General features: G+C 36.7%; 1 protein-coding gene across 1 annotated transcript in view; it reads left to right on the top strand.

Annotated features, from left to right (window-relative positions):
• The first annotated feature begins 2,373 nt into the window (after positions 1–2,373).
• Positions 2,374–11,273, top strand: part of LOC136260821 (uncharacterized) — a 43,416-nt gene continuing 34,516 nt past the window's right edge. The window contains exons 1-3 of the mRNA XM_066054697.1: positions 2,374–2,539; positions 6,359–6,475; positions 8,099–8,197. Of these exons, the coding sequence (XP_065910769.1) occupies positions 2,516–2,539; positions 6,359–6,475; positions 8,099–8,197 (240 nt within the window). The 5' untranslated portion in view covers positions 2,374–2,515. The remainder of the gene's footprint in view (positions 2,540–6,358; positions 6,476–8,098; positions 8,198–11,273) is intronic.

Below are 11,273 nucleotides of genomic sequence, written 5' to 3'. Positions count from 1 at the left end.
TAGTGGAAATACTACATGATGTGTAATATTCCTCCACACTTCATATTTCACACACATCACATGTACAACACACACCATAGTGACACTGATAAGTGTTCTTATAGATCATGTGTGGTCTAAGGTGTGGCTTGCACAAAGTTGCTACAAAGTTGGATTTTGTGATGTTTTTGAGGGCAAAAAGTATTGAGCATTCTATAGCTAAAATTACCATCCCTAAGTGTGTTGTATACTATTAGCAGTGTTGGGAGTAACGCGTTACGTAATATTATTACTTTTGTGATAACTAAGTAATATAACGAAATACGCTATAAAAACAGGTGGTGTTATTTACCAGAACTGGAACTATCCTACAATAACCATACACCACACAACACATCCTGTAAACAACTCTTGTGGTCATGTGATCACTTGTGGTGTACTTTGAGTAATCAGCCACACAAGAATTGTTTGCTCTAGTAACCTCTTAACACAATGGAGGTTGGTCACAGTGTTATCAAACATCTTGTAATCTCAAGTGTGAAGAAAGTTATGAACATTGTGTGCCGTTTTTCTCATAACATTTGCTTGAGTGAAGTTTCATAATCACTGGTCATGAAACTTTGTTGTTACAATTTGTTTATATAAAACAAGTACAACAGATGTAACAAGGATACTAGTGACATAATACATGCAATGTTAAAACTGAAGTGTTCACTAGACACTAAAATGCCCCAATACAGACCTGTAAAAACTGAAGTTCCGCTTGACCCCCTGCACACCAAAATGTCCTAATATGGTCCGTATTGGGACATTTTAGTGTCCTGTGAACTCTTCAGTTTTTACAGAGTATAGTCACTAAGACATAATATGGTAGTGATTATGATCAGGATCAAAATAATACTTGATTACTACAGCTCAGTCAAAATTTTGATTCCTTGATATTTAACTTGTATTTTGATATTTGATTCCTTGATATTTAACAGCTCAGTCAAATTTTTGATTCCTTGATATTTATCACCTTGTACAGGCACATGCCTTTTGTGTATCCCTTTAAACAATTTGATAATAATAATAATAATAACTATAATTCCTAGAAAAGTTCTTAAATATTGTTTAATCACCAATTTTAACAGTACTTGATCACTTGATGTACCCTAAATCAAACCCTTGATCACATTAGATCAAGCACTGCCACTAAACTGATGGAAGTGACTAACACTTGTTTTAATACTAATAGCAAGCACTCAACTAATACCAGTCAATTCTGTGACTCTGTAGTGCATAACAATGGACTCAGCTTGTGAGTGGTTAGCTATGCAGACTTCCAATGGAAACTGTGACATCACATTATTGCATTTCCTATCCCTAATTAAAAAGTCATCCATAACTAAATCAACACAAACATGGAGCTACACCAGACCCTAACATGTTTGTACAGTATGTTGCTAGCTAAAGGCATTTACATCAAGAGAAGATTTAGGGGGTGCATGGGGGCTGAAACACCCCCTCCAAAATTTTACTTATATGCTATATAACTAGAAAGATAGTAGAAGCTACAGTAGTTGTCTCTAAAGCATATACATGGGAAATGAAAAGAGTGAGAAGAGAAGAGCTAATCTCTTCTAGGAATCAACAAAAGGGAATCGAATTATTTTGTATTTGAGGGGTAAAACTGCAAAAAGTTGCTAAAACTCTAATAGACAGTCAACTATTCTAATAGAACATCCATCATTAAAATTCTTTAAATTATAAAGAACAAAGACCAACTGCTAGACGCCTTGATCTTCATCTTGAACTCAAACCATACTGCATCATCTATGGTGTGTCTTTATATGAAAGCTAGTTACCAAAGTTAAAGTGGCTCGCAATGTTTATTCAATGAGATTCAAACAACACAATTATATTTGATCTCAGAAAGTTAAATTTTTCTGTGATGGCATGCCCCCAGACCCCTCAGATAAAGCATGCTCCTCATACTGAGTGTGCTTCTCAGAGAGAGTAAACCATCATTAAGATGTCAACAACACATACAAATACAGACATGGCAAGGAAGCTATAAAAATAAAACTGTTACAGTACAACACAAACTGCACTACTAGTTGTATCAACCAGTACCGTATATCCAGTTGCCACATTTTTAGCCCCCTCTTGGGAAATCCTAGATCCGCTCCTAGCATTGACTTTATAGAATCATATTTTATGTTCATGTAGTATGGGCTGAGGGTCTACCAGTGTTCACAGCCTTGCTGCAACAACCAATGATACTAAAATTGTTTAGACAACAATTCAGTTATGCACTGCAAACAATCACACACTCACGTAGCTAAGATTGGCCAAACTATATGCTCAGGTCCTCAAGTAGCTTCATCCTAAGCTGATTGATCGATGTTAATCTCGTGAGGTCGTCATGGCAAAAAGGGCATCACATGACTAAAGTAAGGCGGCTGGAACGTGCATAACACTTTAGAATTGAAAATCGAGGGTACTCGAGCGATCGTTAGTATACCTTAAGTGGTGGAGGGAGGTGAGCAAGGAAATGTCGGAGCCGTCACCAAGTAAAGTAAGTTTTGATTAATAGCCGAATTAATCTATAATCCAGATGATTAAAGACTGCATTAGTAGGTCATTACTTGTAATCCATATTATCAAGAGTATTATAATAGGCAGATAGTGTTGTGGTTACTATTGTTTGTAGTCAGTATACTCTTGATCATGTTTAAACTGTGGGCAGAGCAAGAAGGGGCAGAAAAACAAATTCTGCCCAATTCTGTGACAATGCAAAGGTTTTGGAATTCTATACTTGTACTATGCTAGCCAGACTGCTTTTTTCTCTTTGTCATTGGGTAGGGAGAAAAAAGGGTCTGGAACAGTTTGAATCCCACAATTGTCTTGACACGTCACGAGGCTACGTCATAAGTATGCAACCCATGCGCTTAAACTCTATTGTAACAAGAATGTCACAGCACAACAATAAACAAAGTTACTTAAAGAACTAACAATCAATTCAATCTATTATCGCCTCAAAGGCAGCTTTAGATGCTGATCGGTTTATAAATATGCGCTTGCAATTGATTGACGCAAGCGGCTACTATTTGAAAACACATCACGTTTCTTTGGTTAACACCCCCCAATTATCTGGGGAGTGCCAAGATGAGTGTGGGATTCGAACTGTTCCAGACCCTTTTTTCTCCCTACCCAATGACAAAGAAAAAAGCTGTCTGGCCACGCGATACTAGTACTATGCACCTCTGCAAGTAGTCTTGCATGGCCAGTCCAGTTTTCCCTCGTCACGATGTTGTTTAAACCAATTAGAATTTATAAGTGCCATATTGAATTTATTTCGTTAATAATCAATATATTAATATTGAAAGGGACACCCCCCAAAACTACGTAAAATGCTTAAAATGGTGTAAAAACACAGTGATTTTTGTAAATTTTTGAAGGACCCACAACAAAAAACGGTCTGCTAATTATTCACATACCTCTAAGGAATACGCCACCTTATTTTCAAGACTGTAGCTACAGTAGATAAGTGGGCCCAGCTAAGTTTCTGAATCCGGTTTGTCATTTTGCCCAATGCGTAATGTATTGTGGGATTCACCTGTTACCAAGACTGTGGGAATTTTCCTTAAACTAATTAGTCTAAACACAAAAAATGGTCTGGAACATTTTGTACATGATTAGAGTACTTTTGTACTTTTAAGGAATTGTATGAAGAGTTGTTGCCCTTGAGCGGGCCATTCAGTTTAGAGACAAAAATTAAGGAAAGCCGCTTCGAGAAAGTGCCTCGTGAGTAACTTAGTTTAGAATAGCTTTGTTCTAGTTTCTGTAGACCTATATAAACAGACACCATGTTTCCTAAGCCAATTTTTAGTGGGATTCTCGTATGTTTTTGACCTTACCATGTCAGTAGATATGCAGAATTCCGCTAAAATCAGTGAATTTTATTAGGTTCGCAATCCCAATGGCTAGTTTTAATATGCTTCTGAAGGTGACTGCATTTATAGGCCAGCTGCCTGCTGCACAATGAGCATACTAGTCTATTACATATATCCCTAGCTACTAAAGTTTAGAAACATTGTGCAAATGGTGTGAAGTCTGGTTTTCAAGCTGCTGGACTGAAACTTGCTTAGCTAGTAATCAGAATTTTGCCAGATATTATTTTTTCAGAGGCGCTTATATTTTCTAGTTGATATAAACATCATGTGAGACACTGTGATGGGGAAAAAGCGTATTGGTTATGCAAGACTACTTGCAGAGGTACCTAGTACAAGTATAAAATATTGTGAAGTGTATCAAATTCCAAAAAAGCTGAATCTTTGTGGGTCCCTGGGTCCACTATTCATACTTCCCCATAGATAATAGACAATGTATTTAGTAGGTGAGTCTATTATTTGTGGTTCCACCTCAGTTACATGTCTCAGGACCCAGTTACATAGCTAACTACTCACAAGTCCATTATTGTACACTAAGAATTGACTGGTATTAGTTGAGTGCTTGCTGTTAGTGTTAAAGCAAGTGGTAGTCACTTCCATCAGTTTAGTGGCAGTGCTTGATGTAATGTGATCAAGGGTCTGATTTAGGGTACATCAAGTGATCAAGCATGATTAAATTTGGTGATCACAAAACTACCATAATGTTTTTGTGAATACACTGTAAAACTGATGTGTCCATAAGACACCAAAATATCCCAGTACAAGACATTTTGGTGTCCAGGGGGTACTTCAGCAGCTTTTATGTTATAGTTAAAGCACCACCACATGTGTGTATGGAAAATACAGCACAAGGGGGCATGTCAAGAGGCTAATACAGCACGAGGCTAAGCTGAGTGCTGTATTTGCCTCAAGACACCCCCCCCGAGTGCTGTATTTTTGTACACACAAGCATAGGCGGTGCTTTAAGTGTTATATTGTACTTCCTGGTCATCTGGTTCGGAGCAATTTTCTCTAGTACTCAAACCGCTGCGATTTTCGTTTTCAGGATATCAGTAAGTGTTTATATATCTATTTCTAGTCGTAGAATGAACTAATAGGATTAGTTAGGCTAGTTTTAGCGATTTACAATGTTACGCACATGATCAATCGTGCTGTCTTAGTGGAGTCGTGTTTAAATAGGTTCGTGATAAGATGATCAGTAAGTGTTTATACAGTATATTTCTAGCCATAGAACGAACTGGTAGGATCTCTTTGGCTGGTTTAGCAATTTACGGTGTGTTGTTTTCATAACATTCTGTAAAAAGAATTCTCCGCATAACTGCACAGTATTTGCAAGTGTGCTGTATTTGCCCAATTAAGTGCATAACTGTTCTGTATGAATCATACAGTACAGTTATACAGCTAATAAGTACTGTATGAACAATACACTACACGGCATCACTTTGATCCGTATAATATAGACCGCACAGTAATGGCCCATCTAGTGGCCTATTGGTTGGGTTGTGGTATTTACCATATAGCAGGTTTTTATTGCAAGACATTACTTTTAGCATTTGTTAAATTTGCGAGAATCTTGCCGCCATGATAACATGATTTTGCAAAGGTCACATGCTGTTGAAAGCTTCATCATTAAGCTATCTGGAAAGATACATTTGCCCAACCAAAGCTGTGTACTGTAAAAGAAAGTTGAAGCAAAAAGTGCATAAGAAAAGGTGTATGTGACTCGAGCTAACAATCTTTGCTCAAGGAAAAAATGATTGCCTGCAGGCTTAGCTTGCTAGCAAGGGTCCAGCTCTTTATTAAAGCTTTCTCCGAACCCATCAGGCTAGTTAAACAATGGAGACATGAAAGACAGCAGGGGACGATGTAACAGTTGTATATACAACACTGGACAGGTGATTTTGCTTTTACTCTGCTAGTAACTGAAACAGTTGATTGTTACAAATGTTGCCACATTGCCTTTTCAAGGGATAGTCACTTCTATACTGTCTGTTGAAACACAGCTGGGATCAAGATTCAATCAAAGGGCTTGTGCACAGTGAATCAAGTGATCAAGGCATCCACAAAAGTGGTGATCAAGCACTTTTGAAAGTGAACTTTTAGCAACACTAAGAATTTACTAAGCTTTTACGGTTGATCAAGAGATCATGGCTCTTTTACAGATGAAATCAAACAATCAAAACAAAATTTAGACAATCAAAATTCTTGATCGCTAGTGTATCAACTGCATGGCAGTATGGAAGTGACTACCCCTTGCTTTATTGCACATATCTTAACTAACAGCAAGATTTAAATTTTAGCAATGACCTTCTGTTACCTGCTGCAGAAATTTCAGACACTATAATAACCCACTGTATGAAATGTGTTTTGGTGTATCCTAGTATTATTGGATCATGTGAGGTGTTATGGTTTCACTAATCAGTTACCATTGTGATACTTTACAGGAGGAACTGGATCGGCTATTAATGGCAGCTGAAGATGGTAATATAAGTGACCTACATTACCTATTGGAGGACAAGAAGTGGGATGTGAATACAAGAGGTCCTGGTGGTGATCCATGGGTGAGTTGTAGTTGGTATAGTTGTAGCATTGTGTAGAGTGAGTAGTGTGTTTATTACAGATGTATACAATTTTTTGTATAAGAAATTTCAGTTTGGAAATTATTTTTGATTGCCATTTGTTTCATTTTCTGGTGAAAATTATAATCCCAGTAAATTATATATCATCAAATAAGTCACTATACCTTTAAGGAATATGGTTTCTCTGAGCTGTGTGAGTCACAACACTTACTTAATACAAAAATTAGGGTCTGGAATGGGACATTGATAGGTCACTTGTTTGGCCTTCATGTTGAGTGCACTATTTGACTGCTGTTAAGTTGTTCATTACAGAAACTTCATTTAAACAACTATTCCAGGGGAGTGAAGCTTCTATAGTGAAATGGTTGTTGCAGGTGGTATGCAATAGAGAGCTATAGTACAATGGACATACTGGGCTCACGCTTAAGATGGAACTGAACACACAACAAATTAAATACAACCCTCATGTGTACTGAGCTATTATAGGATGACCCCAAATCTCAGATAGCGTGTACTACTTGATTAATTCTGAAAGGTTTTTGATAGCTTGAGATGATGTAGTACAGTATAGCTTGTGAAATAACACAACTTTATTTTACGACCATCTAATTATGAAGTTACAAGCTAATTGCATCAATAACTTGGCCAGTTACAATGAACAACCCATCACTAAGCCACTTCAGTTTCAATTGTATAACACTTTGTATACTTTTCCTTTTTTTGTAGATACCGTAGAGACGGGTTGTTAAGCACATGTGCTTATAATTTTCGGAGAAAACTGTTATAAAAATCATACTATCTGTTAGGGGCATATGCCTAATAAACAATTATGTTGTGTTTACATGGAATCACTGTGTTGCAATAGAGGAGTTAGTAGTTCGTGCCAGTCACCATGCCAATGTGTAAGGATATCTAGCTCTATTTCTGGGTGACATCCTTCGTAATGAACAAGAATATTATAATCCAGATGGCTGATTTGCTGTGTACACAGTGAAGGGAGACCTCAAGGGAGACTTAAGCGCTCAAGGAGACATTCACTTTCCAGCATTTTTTCCTGTATGTAGCTTTGTCGTGTGTCAAGCCTTGCATTTTCCCACATGTGCTTATCAGCCATATGGTTAATCACAAGAAATGTGTATGCGCTTAACAAATAATATGTGCACGTGCTTAATTGACAAATGCGATTAACAACCCAACTCTACGGTATGGCACACTATGAGGTATATTGTGTTACATGTTATACACACACACATAGTGGGGTGGGTTTCCATGGTAGTATAAATGATCATCCAGTCATGGTTAGTAGTCCTGAACTACATTTTTTGTTAGTTTGTTGTCCCTACTCTAAACTTTTAGTCTACCTTGGAATGTCAAGATCATGACTACATCCTTCATGGTATTCAGTATTTGTGTCTCTAGTGAGGTAGTAGTTAATTTATAGCGCTCAATAACCATATAAGGTATACCCTTATGTTAATCCTTCATTTTGGTACATTACCATCCACTCTATTCGGTACAATAGAAGTGGTACAGTATAGTGACCTCATCTGTCTCACTATAGTCACTACATGATGTCTTATTACATGTGATTGTCTATTACTATAGTACAACGGGACGTTGCTACTGATCACTGCAAGACATGCACAGTTAGAAGCATTTAAGCTCCTACTCACCAAAGGAGCAGATATTCATGCTAAGGATACGGTGATTATTATAATGTGTAATTACTGTTGGTGGGTGTGGCTTGTCCATTACCATAGGTGATGAACTAAGGCCATAACAAATTAATCTTAGGTTTCATGGATGCAGCAGATCAATGTTTTGGCAAACCCAAAATAAACACAAATCACGTAGATCTCTTAAAATAATTGCTAATATGGCTGTAGACTCTTTAATAATGTGCAAGCAGTAATAGTGTAGTAGCAATGGGTAGAAAATGGAGCTCCATCACTTTATTTCGGAAGGACTTTAGCTTTTGCACCTGTCAAGATAGGGATACTCTGTAAACTCCAGCAAAACAGTCAGTTGCGATTTACATTATTTACTTTTCGACCTGGCCAGGTCACTACTAGAGGGCAAACAATCTGGGAAACATATGATTAATTTGGTATGGCCTAATTGTAGCCTTACTAGACATATTAATGATCTTACTAATTTATCTAATAATATTGATATTTTTAAATACCATGTATAATGTAACTACCACTAGACAGTCCAAGTAGCTAAGACACTTGGTTTGTTGTAACTTGTGATAATAATAAAATTTGTGTCATTTCAAAATACAAGGAGTAGGGCTATGAATCAATTGTGATTAATCAAATGATCAATTGGCAGTGTTGGGGCAATTACTTTTTAAAAGTAACTAGTTACATATTACATATTACTTGCAACTGAACTATTTAGTTACAGTTACATATTACCCATAAAATAAAGTAACTATAATAATATTACATATTATATTACTTTGTGACCACAGCCTTAAGCTGTCACGTGTGCAACTACCACCTTATCATGTGACATGATTGCATTGTTGGACAATGTGCAAATCTTGGTTATAAGTGAGAAGCTGGTGAATAAGCTTCATTCAGTAGGCTTCATTACTTCGTTGTGGCTAGGCATTACTTAGTGGATTAGTAACGAGATTAGTAACTTCTTTAGTTGTAGTAATGATATTATGTAATATTACACTCATTACAGTAACTTCATTACTTACGTAGGTAACACAATTACATTTGTAAGTAAAGTAACTTGAGTTATATTACCTGTTTTTATAGCATATTATATTACTTTGTTACCACAAAAATAATAATTATTATGCAACACGTTACATAAGTGATGTGTTACCCCCAACACTGTTAATTGGTTATTACTGAGGGTGATTAATAACAGGGCAATATCCAATTAATTAGTTGGATCACATGACCACAAGATTGTTTACTGTTTTCATCATTATCGGTGCACTAAAGTTATTCTGCCTTTTCTGGACTCCTATATCATAGCATCACTTTTCACCTTATTTTTCTTTTAAATGATACGTTTGACTAGTAGTGGATGAATACACAAAGTGATTACATTGAAAAAGGATGAAGTCAAGTATTTGGTTGATTGACTGATTATAGAGAGCCATCCAATAATCAGTTCTCTTGTCCTCAGGTCACAGCTCTATCAAGAAGGGACCCTGAGGGTTGAAATTTACATGTTTGGTGGCTTGTACAAACAACAACTGTCATTATGTTGCTAAGAGACAGTACATTTTTACGTCTCCTGCCCAATCTCAATGGAGTGACTAGAAATGTATCTCTTTCTACACTAAACTACAAAAATACATTGTGTATGCTCTAAAATGTGTACTCAACATACAATCAATTTTAGGTTGCTTGTGAATGTAATTGCACAATTCGCACACACATATGGCGGTTTCGATTATAAACACCCGTAGAATCACATTCTAAACGCTGTGTAACTTCGGTCGAGCGTTTTAGTAGCCCCTGCATTTATCCTGTAGTGGGCACGCCCTTAAGTGAACAGGAACAGGGATAACCGGTCTCTTGTGCACTATTGTGCGGTTAGATGATGCAATCGTGTATTTTCGGAACATCGATAACAAGCATTGTAGACGATTCTTCAATGTGATAATGGCACTACTAATAAAGAGAAACAGTAAGGAGAGAGATTATATAGGTTGGAGTGGCGTGTTGCTACTTTTGTATGCCTCAAAACAGTGACCTCGTTCTTGTATGCGGATGTGCACTTGCTCAAATGCTGGAAAACCTGACCTAGAGATAATCACTTCAACTGTAAACAGGTTAGTGATGTTTGTTGTATTATTATAAACAGTGCTAGCCAGTAAAGTAGTGAAATTTCACATTTGGTTTCACTTAGATCGATTTTCGTACTTTAAAGTTATATAATGGATTTGTGGTTGCACTTTTGTAAACAACAACTTCATAATCGAATTCCTTGCTCTATAGCGAGTAATTTATATATAGTTTTATAGGATTATGTGGCATGGTGTGTAAGTTACAGCAGTTTAGAAGCAGTAGATTGGAACCTCTACAAACTTGGCGGTGAGGGGGTTAATTAAAAGGAGCTTGGTTGAAAGAAAACAGCTCGCGTGTCCAAGTAATCACGTTCAAATGCATTCGCAAGCAACCTGAAATTGACTGTACATTTCATTGTTGTATTTTTTATTAATGCATTGACAAATGCAAAGTACAAAGTGAGTCCTACTTACAGCTTTATACATGATGTATTATGGTGTGTATAGTACAAGCTAGTGGCAAGCTACAATTGCTCCAAAACTTCAAATTACCACAAGGATGGATTTAGCAGTATGGCTGGTATGGTTTCAGCCTTGAACAATAAAATAATATTGAAAGTCAGAAATAGCTTGCTCTGAATACTCAAACATATAACAACTCTCAAAATCCTTCATCAGCATTGGTCAGAGGGAGAGTAGAAGAAAATATCTCACTAAAATCTGCTAAAGAAATCGATATCAAAATACTCTAATAGAGCAGTCAGCATTACATAATGATTATGACACTATAAACAATACTAACATCACTGAGTGTGGGCATTGTAATTGACTTATAGCCAGCTGTCTGCAAGTGATGAAATGCTATATGCAGCCTGTAACTATGTGATATGATTTTTTACTATGTTAAATGTGAATGGAATTTTAAACTATCAATGATGTATGGTACAGCTCAAACGCAACATCGTCTCGCAAGAGTGCAAGCAATTAAAAACTCACTAATTAAAGGGCGTGGCACTCATT

This window comes from Dysidea avara, chromosome 7 (genome assembly GCF_963678975.1).
Source record: "Dysidea avara chromosome 7, odDysAvar1.4, whole genome shotgun sequence".
Taxonomy (NCBI): domain Eukaryota; kingdom Metazoa; phylum Porifera; class Demospongiae; order Dictyoceratida; family Dysideidae; genus Dysidea; species Dysidea avara.
The sequence above is the reverse complement of the archived record's forward strand: the minus strand, read 5'-3'. Positions and strand labels throughout refer to the sequence as shown.